Below are 22,054 nucleotides of genomic sequence, written 5' to 3'. Positions count from 1 at the left end.
GTTCTCAGATCACATTTATGCCCTGCAATCTCCATGAGAGTTAAAATTGTCACGTGATATAGCCATTTTGTTCTATCTGGATTAGTGTCTACTGGTAAGTGCAGTAATGGCAGAGAATATTGGGCACTTAATGGCTATTATTATGATTATAATGTGGATACTTAAGCAGTAACCAAAATTCTCCATTATGAATTGAATTATAATCTCTACTTATTAGTTCACAGGTTTAATTTTCCAGCTTTATTGAGAACAGGCTTAATTCTTACAGGACCTGGTTAACCTTGTTGAGTGTTAGCTCTAGCCAGCAGAAAGTGCTCATCATTGTTATTAGGAAAGAACAAGGCAGATCAATATATCGGGTGGCCAAAAGTAGGTTTACAGTTGTGAGTACATGAAACAGAGCTTATTCTTGTATTATCCTATATAATAAAACCTTAATATGCAAATCGATTGAATGGTGGAACAACTGCTTGCTATGATGCACACTGACCACCAGGTGGCAGACGCTCAACACAGGAGCTACCCCCTGGTGGTCAATGCGCTCCCACAGGGGGAGTGCCGCTCGGCCAGAAGCCTCACGGCTGGTGAGTGCAGTGGTGGTGGTGGGAGCCTCTCCTGCCTCCGCTGCAGGTGGGCAGTAAGGAGTGAGGGGTCCCGGACTGCGAGAGCCCCAGACTGCGAGAGGGATGTCCGCCTGCAGGCTTAGGACTGCTCTCCATGGGGATCCGGCCTAAACTGGCAGGCGGACATTCCCCGAGGGGTCCCAGGCTGAGCTGAGGGACCCCCCACCCCAGTGCACGAATGTCGAGCACCAGGCCTCTAGTCTATATATATATATATATAAAAGCCTAAGCGACAGTTACGACCAGATAGTAGCTATGGCGCACACTGACCACCAGGGGGCAGACGCTCAATGCAGGAGCTGCCCCCTGGTGGTCAGTGTGCTCCCACAGCCAACCTACCGTGGTCCCGCCCTCCAGCCAGCTGGTCCCAATTGGGACTGGGCGAGACGGCCCCAATCAACCCTGATCGCCGGCTAGGCCGAGGGACTCCACCTGAGCACAAATTCATGCACTGGGCCTCTAGTTATTCATATTATTGTATTATTTGTATTATAACTGTAAACCTATTTTTGCCCACCCCTGTACCCCTGTATATCATCGCTACTGGAGGGAACAATCCCACGATAAGTCTGAGTCAGAACAGTCCTACTGAATGTGGATTGGAATGATCTTTATTATGGACAACCTACTGCATTTGAGTAGAAGTCTACAATGAAAGTAAAATGTGTTAAGATTTAACACTATTTCAAGGCAGTTTTAATTCTAACAATAGGAGCCTACATATAGGTAACTGAAATATTTGCAGGCCCTCTTTACCAGAATAGAATTTTTAGTTATTCAGGAAAAATCATTATAACATATCTTACCACTAAAAGTGAGGTTTATTTCTTCAGAATAAATATAACATAGTTTTCCATATTGGAAATAAATCAGGATACACTAAATAAATGCTGTAAAAAAACAAAGTTTAACAACTGAAATCATAAATGCCTTTATCTAAACAAATCCCATAGTGTGAAGACCAGATCATTTGATGATTTGTAAGAAATATATAACTGCATGTGATCAAAGCTTGATTAATATAAAGGGTGTCCCAAAAAAGATATACACACTTTGAATAATTATTCATTCCAATGGGTTAAATCTGAAAAGAAATACCAATTGAGCTATTAGCTGTTAAAAGTGTGTTTGTGTGTGTGTGTGTGTGTGTGTGTATACACCCTGTATATTTGTCATCATTTTTGGGTACTGTAACATGCATTTTGTAATTTTTTCTTATCAATGTATAGAACCACTTATTAAAATGGCCTGTTTTCTTCTAAATAAAACATTATATAAACTTTTGATTATATCAAAATTTCTACCACTTATAATTTTAAAAGCTGAAAACAAAATTTGCTAAAATTAAACTCCCCTATTTTATAGTTGAAAAATGTTTCCTTAAAAATGGAGAAAAAAAATCTAGTACCAGAAAGAGCAATCCTATCAAATTATTTAAATTATAGAAGCACATTCAGAGTCCTAGCTTTTACAGCAAAGCAGTCAAGGAGGCAAATAAAATATTGCAAGTTGAATGTAATCATTAGTTTCCTATTGGTAAACCTTTAACATGTTCTAAAATCCTCTTTGTAACACTATTTTGATCGTGGAAAACCATCTTGGGTATAGCGGATCTGAAAGCACTGTGAGTACAAGCATAACTACTGCTTTATTTCCTAAAAGCTTCTCTAGTTTAACATTTCACAAATTACAAATTATTGAGATTTCCCACTTTGTATAAGATTTCCCACTTTTGAGTATTTAAGGAAATGGTGATATTGTACCCGAGTCTGCCATAGCAGAGCACAACCTCCTGCTAAGACTGGCCAACTCAGCTGAGGATTTGACATGCTTGCCACAAACTGCCATAACTGTAAAAAAAAAAAATGGATGTTATTTCTTATATAATATTGCTCCATGTTGCCGAAACCGGTTTGGCTCAGTGGATAGAGCGTCGGCCTGCGGACTCAAGGGTCCCAGGTTCGATTCCGGTCAAGGGCATGTACCATGGTTGCGGGCACATCCCCAGTGGGCGGTGTGCAGGAGGCGGCTGATCGATGTTTCTCTCTCATCGATGTTTCTAACTCTCTATCCTTCTCTCTTCCTCTCTGTAAAAAATCAATAAAAAATATATTAAAAAAATATATATATTGCTCCATGCCCCTAAAGCAGGCTTTAAAGACTTAGTTTGAAGTTCTACTACCTTTCAGCTATCTCTGTATTTGATTTCATGTGTATAAACATGCCACCCAGGCCATTCATCCTTTATAGCCTTCAGAGTGTGTCAGCCCTTGGACGCCACCGAGCAGCTCAAAGAAATGTCTCAAACACGTCAAGTTTCTGAGAGCCTCGTTTCTGTGCTTCGTAGTGTCATCGTTTTCCTTAGAAACGTGCCTATGAGAAACATCTGCTTTCACAGGGTTATTTGTGCTCCCCTAGGGACTTGGCTCCTCTTAATTTGGCAGTGTGGAAAGGGAAGTGGGCAGTGAGTACCGCCTGGAACAGCAGAGGAGGCACTTGTAACTAGAAAGATACTGTCAGCCAAGGATGACAGTGGCTGGGCAAAAAGTAAAAAGCACCAGAATCCTCAGCTGCATCAGCACATGAATCCAGTGCGTTTCACCCCTAAAGACCATTGTAACCTCCATGGAGTGTAGGCCAGCAGGTGTGGGGCGCAGCCCGAGACCCTGCATTTCTAACAAACTCCCAGGACAGGCAGCTCATGCTGAGCCAGTAGTGAGTAGTATAATCCCTTTAGTGTGATGAAGTATGTGCATATTTGAACATTCTGTGAAGTTTATGTGTGTTTATTATGCTCAGTGTACTTTGTTGGCTAAGCCCTAGGCATGTAATACTCAGAAAATTTTCCACCAAACATGGTTACAAATTATTTTGCCCTTTAAAGGAGTAACACTTCAGTTACCTGTATAATTTACAAAAGAACAGTTTACTCTTTGATGAATCCATAAAAATATAGCCTATTTTTATGCTGTGTATAAAGTCTTATTTTATCCTTTTATTTTTCACAGGGCAATGCACAATTAGGTTGTTTTTAAATGAAATGAGTATCACATGAAATTGACAGTAACAACAGTAACATTCTTCTATTATCACTTTAGGTTTTTAACTTCCTCTGAAACCTGTTTTGGTATTTATTCAACATTCATCAATAAGAATTTTAGAGCATATACTAAGAGCCAAGCACTATCATATCCGGATCTGCTGATATCTAGGATTTTCAGCAACTTAAAAACATTTACCAAGTTTCTTTCCCTCCAGTAAACTCTGTTTAAACAAATAAACAAACTGTTTCCTTTAATAGGATTATTTCAGAAATTGCCAATTCCCAAACTCAGTAATCAACAACTGTGGCACCAGTGGAAATCTCTTGATAATGAGTCTGTGGTTTCAAGAGTATGTGAGTTTATTTTTCAATCCTCACCTGAGGATACATTTTCCCATTGATTTTTAGAGAGTAGAAAGGAGGGGAGAGACAGAGAGAAACATCGATGTGTCTTGGTTGCCTCCCAGGTAGGGGATCCAGCCTGCAACTGAGGTATGTGCCCTTGACTGGAATCGAACCCAGAACCCCTCAGTCTGAGGGCCAACACTCTATCCACTGAGCCAAACCGGCTAGAGTGAGTATGTGAGTTTATTGCTACAATTGAAGTCATCCTAGCTGAGGACAGTCTGGCTCCTTCACACATGTGTATCCCAAACTACAAACATAAGGGTAATGAACACTTGGACCCACACTCAGTTCTCTCATTGACTATACATTTGTCAGAAGACCACGAACTAATTTTTATGGGGCCAAGAATAAAAATATGTATATTTTTCTTATAAAGAATTGTCTTAATTCTATTCCCCTTTATGAAATAAAGGCTCCTTGAAAAATATGAAGGGTTTGGGAAGCAAATGCCTTGGGTGTTAAGCCACCATGTTCTTTTAAAATGACCATCTTCTAGTTTAGCAGAATGCAAGTAGGACTGATCAATGAAGTTTCATAAGTTGTACTCAGAGGAACACAATTTTATAAGGACTGACAGTTTAATTAAAACAAACAAAGCTATTTCTATGTGGTGACAATTTAAATAAGAACAAGAGACTTGAAGGTGATCAGGCTTTTGATGGTCATTAATACAAAAAGAATGAGAGGCCCTGCTTTTTATAAAAAGCCATGATGTAAAATTTAGAAAAACAGTATTACTAAATGTGGTATAGTTAAAAAGAAATGAGAAAGAAAAGGCCCCAGAGAAAAAAATATTTTTGCACAGTGCTTCTTGTCAAATTGTGTGATTTAAAAAAAAAAAAGTTTTTATCGACTTTTAGAGACAGAGGAAGGAAAAGGAAGAGGAAGAGAGAGGAAGGGGGGAGAGAGAGAGAATGAGAGAGAGAGAGAGAGAGAGAGAGAGAGAGAGAGAGAGAGAGAGAGAGAGAAACACAGATGTGAAAGAGAGACATTGATCAGCTGCTTCTTGCACGTCCCCTATTGGGGATGGAGCCTGAGAAACCCAGGCATGTGCCCTGACCAGGAATTGAAGTGACAACCTTTCGGTTAACTGGACGATGCCCACCCAGTTGAACCACACTATCCAGGGCAAATTTCGTGATGTTTATACCTTTAAAATCAACATGATTATTTTATCTTTTGGCCTCCAGATGGAATTGTAGAAAATACTTAACAAGAAAACAGTTCCAAAAGTGCTTCCTCTTAAGTTCTTTGGTACTATTTGATAATTTTGAGTTATCAATCCATTAAATACGTTAACATAAGTGTTATCAACAAAAGTGCAACAAGAAGTACAAATATTTAGAAAACCACAACTGAAGAAGATTTTGAACTTACGGAAACAGAATTCTAAAATTTTACTTGTGTTTCTGTGGCTAAGATATCAATATTGACCATAAGAACATCATCTCTAACTAGATTTATATTAAAGAAATATTACATAAAACATCCCTTTTTAATGCTTAGAATAACTGTCCTATATATTTCTTAAAGAAGAGGCAAGTTTCAATGTGAAAAAAGAGTAATTTTGAGTTTCATAAAGTTATACTCTTTTGTGCCTTTTGATTCAGCAAGGGTTACCAGCTAGAATTTAATGTCGGTTACAGAATGTTAAGGATTCTTATTTAAGTAAACAGTTAATTATCTTCCTGCAGCAACTTCTCTATTTCCTGATCCCAGTTTTCATCTCGCTTCTCTGATTCTGTCACCACTTCATATTCTTGAAGTTCCTGCTGTAGTTCTTTTTCCCAATCTGTAGAATCCTCTAAAAGAAACAGATGAGAAGGAAAAAGATTCTCTCTGAATTTATCATGCTGGCTTTAACAATTCAGTCAACTATAATTACCTGTGTAAGTCCTAGCCATGATCATTTTGATAATCTTAGGCTTCCTTACCATGTGTGCTCAGAAAAACTGAACAAATTTTAACAGTAACCAAGAGACATTATTAAAAGATAAATTTGTTAATTGTAGAACCAAAGATATCAGATGTTGTCAGTAGATTGGGGGTATAATTTCGCTTTACCTAGACCTCTGCTTTTCCTTCAATTTAACTGGATAATTGATATTTGGTTGCAAATTAATTTTTACCATTAACAATGATAATGATAGCAAAGACAGCGAACATTTCTTGAGCACTTACTAAGTTAGGCACTGCACTAACAATTCTCTACATATTACTCTTTTTTTTCTTCCTTAGAATAATCCATGGACTAGATACCACTGTTATGTACATTTTACAGATGGGGAAATGGAGGCTGAGAGAGGTTAAGGGACTTGCCCAAGATCACACAGCTTGACAGCGAGATATATGTATGGAACCAGATCTGCAGGTTCCACAGCAGGTGCTTAGCCACGTTAGCAGCAGTCTCCCTACAGCAGGGTTGGGGTACGTCTGGCCCATGGGCCGTATAAGGCCCACAAAATCATTTTGTCTGGCTCTGCCAAGGCAACCGCAGGTAGGACTGGAAATTCAATAAATCTAGGAGCTTTTCTCATAGCAACATAAATTTATATTAAGTGAATGATGTTATAAATATCCAAATGGCCCCTGGCAGAAAAAAGGTTCCCCACTCCTGCCTGAAAGTGACAAGAAGTCAGGCGGACTCTTGCTGAAGCCTGGCCTCTCATGTAGGCTCCAGCTGAGCTCTCACACTTGTTTTCCATGTTGAGATTTAGAGCTGCAACTTTCCACTTGAACACTCAATATACCTGTGTAAGTATGCGTGTACATATGTGCATATGTATGCAAAGAACAAAGCATCTGCAGTGCAGTGTTATAAAATGGTGAGAAAACAAAATAAACCAGCTATTTAAAAACGAAAGCCTAAATTCATATTCATCTTTTAAAAACAAGCAAACTTAATAGCTATACAGAAAATGATAACCAAATGTTTTAATTTTTTTGCAGCAGTGACCTCAAGGGAAAAAGAGTGTGTTACATAACAATTGAGCAATCCCAGAACTGTTTACTGATTGCTTACTGGGGGCCAGGCTCCATGGTAGGTACTGTAGGGAACTGCACAAGTTGTAACTGCCCTTGAGGAACGTACCATTTTGCTGGGGAGCCAAGACTTCTATAGAAAAGAATATGAAGTGGCCCAAATTCCAACTAGGGCAGGGATTCAGAGAAAGAACAGCTCTCTGGAACAGCCAGGAGCCAGCCTTTGGGAGACGGGCCAGTTTTTTGACCGGTGCTCCCTGCACAACCTATAGGAACAGCCGACTCCCTAAACTGTAAGTCTCAGAAGGCTTCAAGAAACAGTCTTCATCTAACGATGAGCCCAGGCCTTTGCCTTTTTTTTTTTTTTTAAAGATTTTTAGTTGATTTTTACAGAGAGAGGAAAGGAGAGGGAGAGAGAGATAAACATCGATGAGAAGGGAAACATCGATCGGCTGCCTCCTGCACACCCCCATTGGGGATCTAGCTCACAACTCAGGCATGTGCCCTGACCAGGAATCGAATGGGCAACCTCTTGGTGCATGGGTCGACACTCAACCACTGACCCACACCGACACGCAGCCTTTGCTTTTTATCCAGTAGAAAGCCAGTAATTTGTCCTGATGTGTCAAAGAAACCAACCCCCTGCTTGCACTTTTTTTCTAAATTACTTTAGTATTTTAGAGGCAGCCTGCTTCTTCCCAGAAGCGATGCTTTTGTGGCACACAGCAGCTAGTAAAAGAAGCTTCTAGATGCAAGCATAAACCTAAGGAGGATACCTGCTTTTAAAGCAGAGCGCCAGAGGGCAACATCTCCATGTGAAAGGTGTACTTGCTTTCTCCTCCATTCCTGGCCAACTGTCCTTGGGCTGAGAGGCCTGGGATGCATCACTGGGCCTCAGTTTCTCCTCTCTATGCTTCTGTGCATGTTTAGGGCAGAGGGGTGTGAGATCTGGTCATGTGTGCTAGAATCCTTCTTCTAGTGAACAGAGAAACAATTCTAATGCAAAAGTTATAGCATATTTTTGTACACCTGCGTCATAATAACGACCTACAATAAACATCAGAATTGGGGAACAGAACAGTTACTTTGTTTTGTACCTTCTAATACGGTTGTCTCCTCCTGCTTTTTGTCAAGCACAAGTTGCTCCATTTCCTTCCTCAGATCCTCCTGATCTAAGTTACAGGCATCAAAGGCATCACTGACAAACTCAGAAACGCCTGGGCTGGTAGAAATCTCCTCTTCATCCTGAAATGCAACAAATAAGCTCTGGAAACAGTTTTTTAAGTGACATTTATAGGCTAGACCTCTTGTTCATGGTCACCTCACAGTTTAATACAGCATCATTTTCGTTTCCTCCCTCTGCTAATCCAATAGTCACTGCTCTCCAACCTTCTAACCTGCACAGTTGATTGGTAACGAAACAAGTTACAACCTGAATCTATTGGGTTCAATCACAGTTTGGATCACTCCAATCATTCTGTCCAATCCCCGATGAGCACACCTAGAATGATTTATGCCAGGGAATTGCCTCAAGTCTGAGCTGTAGGTCCTTAACTATGCAAGTACTGGACCCTTCTTCTTCAGATAAGACCTGTATTCATAAGTCATTTGAAATGGTATCTCAGATAGTTAACACAATGACTTCATTTCCAGACATCAACTACTAGGTACAATGTAAAACTGTATTACCTCTTGAGTTTTAAGCTGAGATTTGATTACGACAGGTGGCGTTTTGGGCCGTACTGCCTCTAAGAAGTGAGAATAAAAGAGACAATAATTGCTTGATTCAATTCTGAATACACATAATAATAACAACTAAAAAGTCAACAAGTTTAATGATACTACATAATTTACAGAAATGAACTTTTAATGTTATGTTTTCACTTTTTACATTATTATAAGAAACTAGTAGCCCTGCGCATGAATTTGTGTGCCAGTAGCTCTCTGTGGGGCCTGGCCACTCCGCGCCTGCTGCCCAGAGGCCCATCCATGGCCGGGTGCAGAAAGCTTGCCTCGTGGTCAGGGTGACAACGCAAGCGTAACTGATCCCCCCTCCCCCGCCAGTGCCTGCTGCTCATAGGTCCTCTGCGGCCAGGGTGGAATGCTTGCCTTGTTGCCGCGGTGACAAAGCAAGCATTCCGCCAGGCTGCTCACGCTGCCCACTCTCAGCGGCTGCCCCTCCGGGACTGGGGGACTCCAGCGAGGCTGAGAGGACTGGGTGCCGCCATCTTGTGGCTATGGGCGCTGATATATTTGTGATGGAGTGATGGTTAATTTGCATATTACCCTTTTATTAGATAGGATAGCCAGGTGAAAACATCCCAACCTCTTTCTTTTGGGGATATTTTAAACGTCATCATATTCGATGCCCATTATACAAGCTTGACAGCGGGAAATAAATTTTTTTTACTTCAGTGCTAGCAAAATCCATTTGAAGAATAGTTCTGCTCTTTCTTTTAGGATAATGAGAATTAAGTTATTTACCAAGTTTTCCTCGTCACAAATGCTGAAAAGTTCAAAGTAAAGTGCAATGCTCAATCACAGCTTCTCCTTTTCTCATGGCTACATTTTGCCCTCTTATAAACCTTACTAGATATACAGTCTTTAATGAGCCCTGTCTTACGCCCTTTTTGTTACATGGGCAGTATTTGGTAAAATTGCATTTTCCAATAAAATTAAGGAAATACAAAAGAATGACAGACACTTGGATTCATATAAACATCTATATGTAAAATGCCAAATTTCACTGTGCAGAGCAATTTCATTACATTAGTGGTCTGAACAACCCAACCCTTAGGACACACCACTATGCATAATTACTTAAAATTCCATGAATGGAAGAGTCTCCAGTTGTAAATAGTACCTATACAAAGCAGATAGTCATGAAATGTTAAAAATATAACAAAATTGCCTAGCTGGTGTGGGTCAGTGGTTGAGCATTGACCCATGAACCAAGAAGTCACTGGTTCAATTCCTGGTCAGGGCACATGCCTGGGTTTCAGGCTCGATCCCCAGTAGGGAGCATGCAGAAAGCAGCCAATCGATGTTTCTCATCAATGTTTCTATCTATCCCTCTCTCTTCCTCTCTCTCTAAAAATAAATAAAAACAAATTAAAAATATGTACTTATTTTAATTATTCTTACAGATATTAAGTCATTGCTGATATTAAATCATTCCCTAATAACCAGAGGTAAACTGTCACAATAAGAGTCAAATGTGTAATTTAATGGTGCCTGGCTCTGAGCTGGGTATTTGTAACTTGGAGTGGAATGGAGCTTAGTTCTGCTCTACAGACTACAGCACTGGGGAGACAATGGGTTGAATGGAATACTGAGAAACAAAGAAAAGGGGTGGACTGCTCAGTGGAGGTGGTAAAGAGCAATGAAAGAAATGGGAAGATGACTGGTAGTCAAGGGAGAAATAAAAAAAAAAACCGTGCCCAGCAGGTGTGGCTCCGTGGTTGAGTGTGGAACCATGAACAAGGAGGTTATAGTTTGATTCCAGGTCAGGGCACATGCCTGGGTTTTGTTCTTGATCCCCAGTAGAGGGTGTGCAGGAGGCAGCCAATCAATGATTATCTCTCATCATTGATGTTTCTCTCTCTCTCCCCCTCTCCCTTCCTCTCTCTGAAATACAAACATATTTAAAAACAAAACAAAACAAAACCAAACCTGAAGAATAAGAAAAAGATAGCAAAGTAAAGGAAAGTTTGGTGAAGACTTGTGAGTTGGGTCAGAGAGAGCATTATCTTCTGGAAAGAAGAGTTTTCCTTTAGATAATGATGACATTTCTGGCACATACAAGATGACAAGCTCATGAGGGTCTCTACATTAGGAATATTTTAAAAGTAACTCTCCTTTTCACAGCGAGTTCTCTGAATATACCTGTCAGTGGCAATGCATCATCTCTGCCATGGCTCTTCTCTTTTCCGGCAGCCTGCTGCTGGGCGGCCAGGGCAGTGAGCTGGGCTGACTGCTTAATCAGGGACACACGGTAAAAGTAGTTCCTCCAAAACACTTCTTCCTTCACGCTTTTAAAGACAAACAACAACACATTTGAGCATGCAGGCACACAGATGCATGCAGGGGTTATTTGTTGCATGGAGATTGGAACAGATGATTTTTAGGGGCATTTGCAAATCTAAGGGAGGCTCCAAGGAGTTCTTATTTGCTTACTTTGTTTGTCTGTTAATATATTTTTACTGATTTCAGAGAGGAAGGGAGAGGGAGAGAGAGAAACATGAATGATGAGAATCATTGATTGGCTGCCTCCTACATGCCCCCTAACTGGGGATCAAACCCGAAACCTGGGCATGTGCCCCGACCAGGAATCGAATCATGACCTCCTGGTTCATAGGGTGATGCTCAACCACTGAGCCACCACAGCTGGGCTTACTTGCTTTTGAAATGAAAGCCGAATAACAGGGTACAAGAAAACGTACAGAGCCTCAGCATTTTTAGATATTTTAGTGATACCAAATTTCCTTCAGCAAAGGAAGCAGCACGATCACCTGGGAAACTGGAAACAGAGCCAGGACCCCACCAATTATTTGCTGTTTACTGAAGAATTAAGAGCGTCCAAGCAGTGAAAAGAAAGGATTGTGGGTATTGTTCTTTATGAAAGGAAATGTTTGGTAGCTTGCAAATAACAAGCAATCTGTAGGAGTCAGCCCTGAGGTGGGAGATGGTTGATAATGCAACATGTGAGTCTGAACTGGATCCTTTCGTTAAAAAAGGTACTGTATTTTCCAGCGTATAAGACGACTGGGCGTATAAGATTTTCCTGGGTTAAAAAGTTGTTTTATACGCCGGAAAATACAGTAGTCAAATATATCTAATCCATTATATCTAATCCCATCAATATAGTCCAATATACCATATTTTCCGGCGTATAAAATGACTTTTTAACCCAGGAAAATCTTATACACCCAGTCGTCTTATACGCCGGAAAGTACGGTATTATTGGGACATGTGGTAAAATCAGAATAGGGTCTGAGAATTAAGAGAGTAAAAACCTGGAAGTGACATTTCCTGATTTGGGTGGTTACATAGTGGTTATGCAGAAAAATCCTTGTTTGTAGAAAATACACACTAAAGTAATCATGAATGATGGAGCATCAGAATGACTCAGAAAAATGACAAAAAAAAAAAAAAAGTTCTTTAGACTGTACTTCTCACCTTTCTATAAATTTGCTGATGAATGTATCCCCCACCCACCAACCCCCAAACCAAGGACAGCCAAGGAACAGCTTTGGTGACTTGTGGGATGTGTGTGGTGTTTTTTGTTGTTTTGCCTGGAGGAGTTGTTTATGTTCTAAAAATGCTTTGCTAGTAAAAATGACAAGAGTATAAGAGAATGTCTCTTTACCTCCTGCTTTATTAGAAGGTTCTTAGAATGGGGGAATATCAAGGAAGAAAGTATGACAGAAAAACTTGGAAGGAGTAGAAGAAAATCAGTGAGAACTAAGAAAACACTGAGGACCAGGCTTGTGAATGAGGACAGGGCTTGCCTTAGAAAGGATATCAGAACACAGGGTGGTCACATCGGTAAATAGCCAAACTGGGCCAGGAAGCTAGCTTTTCAAGTGCCACAGGCAAAATGCAAGATTATTTCCACAAACCTGGCCAGGTAACAAGCTGACATGATGCTAGATACAGCCATCTTTTCTTTCATTAATCCCACCAACATTTACTGAGCCCACATGCACTAGGCCCCATGCTAGGTGCTGGGGGGCGGGTTAAGGGATGGATAAGACAAGTTGTCAACACAGATGGTCACGGCTATAATGACCTCTTACTTGCTCAGTTCTGACCATGTGCCAAGAAGCATTTCCCAAACTCAGGTGGCCTCAGAAGTCTCTTTTTCTTTTCTTTTTTTAATAGACCCTTCCTTTTTGGGGGGGCTTTCATTTTTTATTTTTTATTTTTATTGATTTCAGAAAGGAAGGAAGAGGGAGAGATAGAAACATCAATGATGAGAGAGAACCATTGATTGGCTGCCTCCTGCAAGCCCCCCACTGGGGATCAAGCCCACAACCCGGGCATGTGCCCTTGACTGGAATCGAACCTGAGACCCTTTAGCCCGCAGGCCGATGCTTTATCCACCGAGCCAAACCGGCTAGGGCAGAAGTCTCTTTTTCTTATAGCACCTCTTGGAAGTAGTTTGGCAGGAGGGAGACTTGGTTTAACAGCAGTTAGTAAGAACTTCTAGCCGACTACAAGTTTAGCCTAGAATTATCAGTATGCTACAGCTGCTGGAAGAGCTAATGAAACCTTAGGCTGCACACAAGATTCACTACAGTGTGCTCTTCTGCAATCAGACAACACACCATATCCACTTCGGAAAACTTACTTTCAGAAGGTAATCACTGCAAAGGTGAAAGGTACATAGACTTAGACGCCTGGGGAACAAATGCAGGACCTAGGGCATTTACCGGGGTAAATTCAGGAGCCTTAAACCATAACACCACAGCCATACAAAAGTGAGATTAACTTTCCCATGAGGTAGTGAGCGGCCTGAATATTTTCAAGGGCACTTTTTGTTGTTGTTAATCCTCACCCGAGTGTATTTTTTCCATTGATTTTTTTTTTAGAGATAATGTAAGGGAGGGGGAGAGACAAAGAGAGAAACATCAATGTGAGAGACACATTGACTGGTTGCCTCCCATACGTGCCCTGGCCCAGGGCCAGGGATCAAGCTTATGACCAAGATATATGCCCTTGATGGGAATTGAACCCGAGACCCTTCAGTCCGCAAGTCGACGCTCTAACCACTGAACTACCCGGCCAGTGCTCAAGGTCACATTTACTTCTGAACTCTAGGAAATGTCCAAAATGAACAGTGTACTATCTACAGTGGATCACTGGCAATGTTTGCTCTCTTAATAAAAACAAACATCTGACCCTGGCCAATGTGGCTCAGTTAGCTGTGCCTCGTCCCATGTACCAAGGGGTCACCAGTTCAATTCCTGGTTGGGGCACATGCCTGGGTTGGGGCTTGATCCCCAGTAGGGAGGTGTGTAGGAGGTAGCTGATCGATGTTTCTCTCTCACATCGATGTTTCTCTCTCTACCCCCCTCCCACTTCCCCTTCCTCTCTCTAAAATCAATAAAAACATACTTAAAACACACACACACACACACACACACACACACACACACACACACACACAAAGTGGATTATTTTCTTTTCCTAGAGTCCTCTCCCTCTTGATGTAAGAAGCAGTCACAGGCACACTGCAGAAATATTTGGTTGCCCTCTGATGGGAGTCACAATGCAGATGACATAGTAAAGGTTCTAAGAAGCCTTACAATAAAAATCCATCCAATGTAGCAACTCCCAAACATTTATTTGATCATTTATGCTCCAAGGACTATTTTAAGACATTAGCATGCTGTGAACAGCCTCTAGGAAACAACGGGCATATGTACAAGTCTATGTCCCAGGAAAGGATTGTGATTTCCCTACTGTCACCGGAGTAAAGGCCTCAGGGGTGCCTTTGATGCACCAACAAGGCCCTGTCTCTTGCCAGCACTGCCATCATAGGGAAGTGCTAACAAACTAAAAAGCATTTTGCAATACAGAGAATATGTTTGTTTTCTCTTCTAAATTGTTCCTGCTTAGTGATGGCTTCTGCTCAGAAAAAGTGTCTCAAATAATCAAAGTTGCATTTCTGCATGTCAGAAGGAAAACTCCTTATTTATGTGTGATGGCTCATTTTTGTTTTGTATTATTATGGAAATTTCAACCAAAGTGGAGAGACTAGAAAAAAGAAACCCCATGTACCCTGGACCTAACTTTAAGAAATACCACCATTGCCCTGGTTGATTGGCTCTGGATAGAGCGTTAGCTTGTGGACTGAAGGGTCCTGGGTTCAATTCCGGTCAAGGGCACATGCCTGGGCTGTGAGCTCAATCCCCAGTAGAGGGCGTGCAGGAGGCAGCCAATCGATTACTCTCTCTCATCATTGATGTTTCTAACTCTCTCTCTCTCTCTCTCTCTCTCTCTCTCTCTCTCTCTCCCTTCCTCTCTGAAATAAAAATATATTTTAAAAAAAGACGAAAAAAAAAAATACCACCATTTTGCAAGTCATGTTTCATCTATGCCTCCTCCCCTGCACACAACACTTTTCTTTGGGCAGAGGTTGGAAAATTTTAAGGCAATGACAGATATCACATCCTTTCATCTATAAACTAGAGGCCTGATGCATGAAGATTTGTGCAAGAATGGGCCTGCCTTCCCCTGGCTGCTGGAACCGCCTTTGCTCTGGCCGGAGCCACCTTTCCGCTTCCCACGTTGCCCATAGGCCCGGAGCTGCTGGGGTGGTGCAGAACACCTGCGTCATCGCCATGGCATCCCACCCCCGGCCGCTTGGCGCCTGAGGATGCAAATTAACCCACCATCTTTGTTGGGTTAATTTGCATACACTCCTGATTGGCTGGTGGTCATTGCGAAGGTACAGTCAATTTGCATCTTTCACTTTTATTAGTGTAGATACTTCAGTAAGCATTTCTAACAGATAAAGACTTATAAAACCAACCCTAATTTCTAAAAGCATCCCTAACAGAATTAGAGTAGGCAAAGTGGAATTATATTACTTAATGAGCAGCTTACTTAGCCAGCGACAAATCTGAAATACTATTTGCCAAATACCAATTCTCCAAGCTTTAAAAAAATCTAAAATTACTGTCAGCAGTGAGAGGGAATCCAGAATTGTTAAAAACCGAAACTATGGACAGTGATATGCCTGCCAGGAGCACCCCAGGCCACATGTCCCAGCATCTCAGGGCCTCTGGACAATCCCTAGAGCGCTGGCAGGGAGCACACTGCATGGCCCATACTGATTCCAAGGTCTTCAAGCTGACAGAGCCTTCAGGTGCGAAGTCCACCTGGACCCCAGAGCTTTGCTGCTCCTCTCTCAGAAAGAGGCAGCTATTCAAAATAGGTACAGCCTTAAATTCTGAGATAAAAGAGATTCAAACAGATACATACAAATGAAGCGTTCAAAAGCCAACTCCCAGGGTTTTGTTTAGCGTAACTAATTCATCATCAATATATTAGTGATTACGGAGAGAAGAGTTTCACTAAAAAGAAAAAAATAAAGGATTCTATATAACTGTTGTTCCAAATCTGGGCTCAAAACAGGAGGAGCAGTGGAGAGGCCCTCAAAGAGCGTTGAGATGGTCTGGACTCTCGTGGTGCCCCTTCCAGCCAGGGACTGTGTTCCCACACAGCAGAGACTAAGATCCACTATGAGCTAAGCCATCTGCACTCAGGGTTGGCTGGCACAGTTGAGAATGGGGATGGAACGATGTACGGAAGCAACAGGGGCCAGGCTCTGCCTGTTATTCTGCCCTCTGCCAGGCAGGGGGCTGAGGAGCCCTCTCGGGGAAACCACCAGGCCTAAAAGGCCTATGGGAACACACAGCCCCAACTATGTCTCAGCAGGGTGCCTTCACCCAAAGGACGGGTGAAGAAAAGCCTGCAACATCAAAGAGCCCAAAGCAAACACAAAAATTCACAGACAAACAGCAGAGAGAAAAGAGTTATCTTGAGACTACTCTTCAGGTCCTTAGAGAACAATAAGACACTGCACTCATATAGTAAGAACATAGAGCTAGAAAAAATGGAACACTCATGTTGCTGACTTTAGAAATGTGACACTCAAAACCAGGGACTGGAATTAGAAAAGGTGAGGAAGAGCCTGTGGTGGCAGAGGGGACGAGGAGAGGGCCCACTGCTGATGGCCATCACAGAAGACATGATGCTTGTGCTGGAACTTCAAGGACAGGCAGGGACCTGGGGAGGGGACAGTGCCTTTGGGCAGAGGAAAAGCCTCAGGTGGGAAAGAGGACAAGAACAGTGCTGCCGGGGAGCAGAGCGGAGTGCAGGGAAGGCAGCAGCCGGTCCTGATGGGCCTCACAGACGTTAACTTAAATGCACTCTACCTTCTAAGCAGGGATGAAAGAGCACACCTCACATCTCAGCCCCACCCCAAATTTCCCAAAAGTCCACTCTTCATTTCGATTCTATGGCACCCTGTGTGTGTGTGTGTGTGTGTGTGTGTGTGTGTGTGAGAGAGAGAGAGAGAGAGAGAGAGAGAGAGAGAGAGAGAGAAAGAGAGAGAGAGAGAGAGAATGGTGCTGAAGGGCCATAGAGCCCATTTTTATGAAGAGAGTCTGAGACTTTCCTGGCCCCCATTCCATAATTCTCCCCTGATACTGTGCACACCACTGAGGCCATTAGAAAATCCAAATATAGCCCAGTCAGCATGGCTCAGTGGTTGAGCATCAAACTATGAACCAGGAGGTCACGGTTTGATTCCTGGTCAGGGCACATGCCCAGGTTGCGTGCTCAATCCCCAGTAGGGGACATGTAGGAGGCAGTCGATCAATGATTCTCTCTCATCATTCATGTTTCAATCTCTCTCTCTCCCTCTCCCTTCCTCTCTAAAATCAATAAAAAAATATTTTTTTAAAAAGAAAGAAAACACAAATACACGTTTTGTGAGCTGAGCCACTCAGTCTCGCGAATACAGTGCTTACAGTTTAGGAACAAGGGCGAATCTCATCCTGCTCAGCAGCTCATCCTCTTGGAGCATGACCAGGGCAACAGGGTACATTTGATCAAAGTCAAAATGAAACTGCACGCCGATGGGAGGGTCACGAAGGAAGTTCCTCTTGTCCTTTGATGAAAAGGGGAAAAACCACAGAACACACTTAATATGTACCAATGCATCACTGATTTGATGAATACTGAACCCTCCTAAAGACTTCACTGCAGAGTCCAATGAGCTATTGTTAACCTGTCCACTGAAGAGAGAGCAGAGAAAGGCCGATCCTTTCACATATTTTTTTTTTTTTTTTTTTTTTTAATATATTTTATTGATTTTTTACAGAGAGGAAGAGAGAGGGATAGAGAGTTAGAAACATCGATGAGAGAGAAACATCAATCAGCTGCCTCTTGCACACCCCCTACTGGGGATGTGCCCGCAACCAAGGTACATGCCCTTGACCGGAATCGAACCTGGGACCCTTGAGTCTGCAGGCCGACGCTCTATCCACTGAGCCAAACCGGTTTCGGCCTTTCACATATTTTTAAGTCTCAATTGGAGAGCCTTGAGGAAATTCAATCATGCAATTAGTTGAAATTATATAGTTTGAAATTATACGAACACATCTTTGTTTTAGTGGGCACTGTTAGGTATGTGAAAACTAGTGTAGATAATCTTAGAAACATTCTAACCCAAAATTGAAGTCAGCTAACCATGGTGGTCATATAGAAAAGCAAGCATGGCCGGTGTGGCTCAGTGGTTGAGCGTCGACCTATGAACCAGGAGGTCACGGTTTGATTCTGAGTCAGGGCATATACTTGGATTGCGGGCTCTATCCCCAGTGTGGGACACGCAGGAGGCAGCCAATAAATGATTCTCTCTCATCACTCAAGTTTCTATTTCTCTCTCCCTCTCCTTCTCCCTCTCCCTTCCTGTCTAAAAAAATAAAAATATTAAAATATTAAAAAGAAAAGCAAAACCAACCATGCAATTCACTTCTCAAGTGTGTATAGACCAGTGGTTGGCAAACAGCGGCTCACGAGCCACATGCGGCTCGAGAGCTATGGTCTGCTGCTCTGTTGACTAATGAGTTTGCCAACCACTGGTATAGACCATGCTTTCGTCACACCTCTCTACAGAAGGCCAAGGCTCAGGCTCTGCCTGACAAATGTCTGAAGCTCCACAGGTCAGTCAGGGCCCAGGAATGTGATGGTGACAGAGAGACATAGTGCAGCTTCTTCACAGAGCTTGGCCAGGCTGGAAAAAGGCCTGCTATTGTTGGTTCAGTCAACAAGTCTTTGCTCAGCCGTAGTGTTAGGGCCCCTGGCTTCTTTGTCACAACACTGTGAAGCAAGCACTTCCATCCTCACTTTACAGACGAGGAAAATGGACCAGGGAAGCAAAATGGCTTGTCTAAGGTCGGGTATGCGCTATAACGAGGGGCAGGGCCAGGACTCCAGTCCTCCCCTTCCAGGGTCGAGTATTCTTCCCACTCCAGCACAGCCCCAATGGGCTGCTGTGCATCTCGCAAGCTCTGTCCACTTTACGACATTCACTTTACATGATAAACACTGTCACAGGTGTGACAACACTATAGGGGCAGCAAGATATAGAGATCCTGCCACCTTGAACTTATGCAGAGCCTCCACCTTTCTCACATAACCCTCTCGGCTGCTCACTCCTGCAGACTGCCTCCTGCAAGTTTCCAATGGAAAAGGTGTGGTGCTAGGATGCTTGCAGTGGACAGGAGGATCCTATATAATAAAGAGCTAATATGCTAATTAGAGAGGACAGTGGAACGACCTTCCGGAACGACCAGTGGGTGCGAGGCAGGGCCGTGGGGCCACTGGGGCCGCCTCGGCCCCAGCAGCCCAGGCTGCTGACACCCTCTGTGGGACGATCGATGGGGGGAGGGGGTGCTCTGTGATTGATCGCCCCGTAGAGGGTGGCGGCAGCCAGGGCTGCAAGGCCCAAGCCCCTTGCATGAATTTCATGCATCAGGCCTTGAGTAGTGAGTAACAGGCTCCCCTCAACTCTCCCTTGCCCTGCTGGCTATCAATCTCCTTTTAAAAATATCTGACAAGTAACAACTTTTAAGTGAATTCTTCTTCATGCTGCTGCACTCAGGTTTAGATGCCTTAAACTAAAGGTTAGAGAATCCACAATCCATTATGAGGTACAGTCAACACACTGACAAAATAAAATGTCATACAAACATTTTGTCATGAGTGTATTAAAATTGGAGTCTCATTAAAAAGAAATTTAACCCTCCTTCACAGAAGATCCTCATATGGCCTGTGACCCACAGTCAGCACACAACATGGAACTCCAACAGGACACTACTGTGACTCCCAATGCCCCCGGGCCCACTACATCCAACCTGGAAGAGCTGGAACAGTCATGTCTCTCTCGCTTTTTTTTTTTTAAATATTTTATTGATTTTTTACAGAGAGGTAGGGAGAGGGATAGAGAGCCAGAAACATCGATGACAGAGAAACATCAATCAGCTGCCTCCTGCACACCCCCTACTGGGGATGTGCCCACAACCAAGGTACATGCCCTTGATCAGGAATCGAACCTGGGACCCTTGAGTCTGCAGGCCGATGCTCTATCCACTGAGCCAAACCGGTTAGGGCAGTCATGTCTCTCTTTATAGTTCGCCACTTCTCGTTAGCCAAGAAGGAAAAATCCAAAGGCAAAGCTTCCTTCAATAGGGCACATTTACTAGGGAATGAGGTTGGCTTGGAATTCCTCTGACATGGCCTATGACCCTGCTGATTAGCGTATAAAGGGATGTCTCCAAATCTCCCACTTTCCTATACACTGAGCATTAATAACCAAGGCAAAAAACTGGCATGGCTCAGTGGCTGAACATTGATCTATAAACCAGGAGATCCTGGTTCAATTCCCGATCAGGGCACATGCCCGGATTGCAGGTTCGATCCCCAGTGGGAGACGTACAGGAGGCAACTGATCAATGGTTCTCTCTCAGCACTTATGTTTCTCTCTCTCTCTCCCTTTCCCTTCCTATCTGAAATCAGTAAAGATATATTAAAATAATAACAATAATCCTATATAATAAAAGGCTAATATGCAAATCGACCAAACGGCAGAACGACCGGTCACTATGAAGCGCACTGACCACCAGGGGGCAGATGCTCAACGCAGGGGAAGCGCCACTCAGCCAGAAGCCAGGCACACAGCTGGTGAGTGCAGCAGCAGTGGCGGGAGCCTCTCCCACCTCCGCAGATGTCCGACTGCTGGTGGGGAGTGGCCTAAGCCGTCAGTTGGACATCCACTGAGGGCTCCCAGACTGTGAGAGGGTGCAGGTTTTTAAAGGGTTTACTAATGAAAAACCTTTAAATGGCCTAGGGGCGGGCTATGGAAGAGAGGCAAAGCCCAGGTGATTTGTTGTCTAGACTGAGGTTCCATTTATGACTGGTTAAAAAGAAAAATGGGTTAAAAACAAAGCTTGAGCCCCACTGGTTACAGCTCAGTGGTTGAGCATCAACCCATGAATCAGGAGGTCCCGGTTCAATACCTGGTCAGGGTACATGCCCAGGTTGTGGATCAATGATTCTCTCTCATCATTGATGTTTCTTTCTTTTTTGTTTTAATGTATTTTTACTGATTTCAGAGAGGAAGGGAGAGGGAGAGACAGACAGAAACATCAATGATGAAAATCATTGATTGGCTGCCTCCTGCATGCCCCCTATTGGGGATCGAGTCCACAACCCGGACATATGCCCTTGACCAGAATCGAACCCGAGACCCTTCAGTCTGTAGGCCAACACTCTATCCACTGAGCCAAACCAGCTAGGGCACAACAAAGCTTGAAAACCACTGATACAATAAAAAGCTCTATTCAATGAGTCTCGTGCCAGGCAGGGTTCTCAGTACATATAATAGAGACTAGGGGCCCGGTGCACAAAATTCGTGCACGGGGGGCGGCGTGTGTGTGTGTGTGTGTGTGTGTACCTCAGCCTGGCCTGCACCCTCTCCAATCTGGGACCCCTCGGGGGATGTCTGACTGCTGGTTTAGGATCAGGCATCCCTCTCACAATCTGGGACCGCTGGCTCCTAACCACTCGCCTGCCTTCCTGATTGCCCCTAACCGTTTCTGCCTGCCAGCCTGATCACCCCCTAACCGCTCCCCTGCTGGCCTGATCAACACCTAACTACTCCCCTGCCAGCCCGATCACCCCCAACTGCTCTCCCCTGCCGGGACTTGCCTCCTTCGAGTGAGGTGGCGGAGACGCCAGAACCAGCCTCCTCTGCACCGCGCAGAGCCACAGGACCCTCAGGCCTCACTGTGTGAAGCAGCCGCCAGACCCTGCCTCTGCTGTGCACACGGCCATCTTGTGACAACGTTGTGCGTGAGGGCACAAGGACCACCTAGGCTTTTATTAGAATAAAGCCAGTCTCTACCTCTAAGAGTTCACAGCC

The 22,054-nt window shown here is 43.4% G+C and overlaps 1 protein-coding gene across 1 annotated transcript in view; it reads right to left on the bottom strand.

Annotated features, from left to right (window-relative positions):
• Positions 1-1,216: 1,216 nt before the first annotated feature.
• Positions 1,217-22,054, bottom strand: part of SYAP1 (synapse associated protein 1) — a 34,711-nt gene continuing 13,873 nt past the window's right edge. Inside the window, exons 5-9 of the mRNA XM_054720565.1 lie at positions 17,601-17,740; positions 10,942-11,087; positions 8,746-8,804; positions 8,154-8,301; positions 1,217-5,878 (exon numbers count right to left, since the gene is read on the bottom strand). Coding sequence (XP_054576540.1) covers positions 5,751-5,878; positions 8,154-8,301; positions 8,746-8,804; positions 10,942-11,087; positions 17,601-17,740 — 621 coding nt within the window. The 3' untranslated portion in view covers positions 1,217-5,750. The remainder of the gene's footprint in view (positions 5,879-8,153; positions 8,302-8,745; positions 8,805-10,941; positions 11,088-17,600; positions 17,741-22,054) is intronic.

Source organism: Eptesicus fuscus, chromosome 1 (genome assembly GCF_027574615.1).
Source record: "Eptesicus fuscus isolate TK198812 chromosome 1, DD_ASM_mEF_20220401, whole genome shotgun sequence".
NCBI classification, from domain to species: domain Eukaryota; kingdom Metazoa; phylum Chordata; class Mammalia; order Chiroptera; family Vespertilionidae; genus Eptesicus; species Eptesicus fuscus.
The sequence above is the reverse complement of the archived record's forward strand: the minus strand, read 5'-3'. Positions and strand labels throughout refer to the sequence as shown.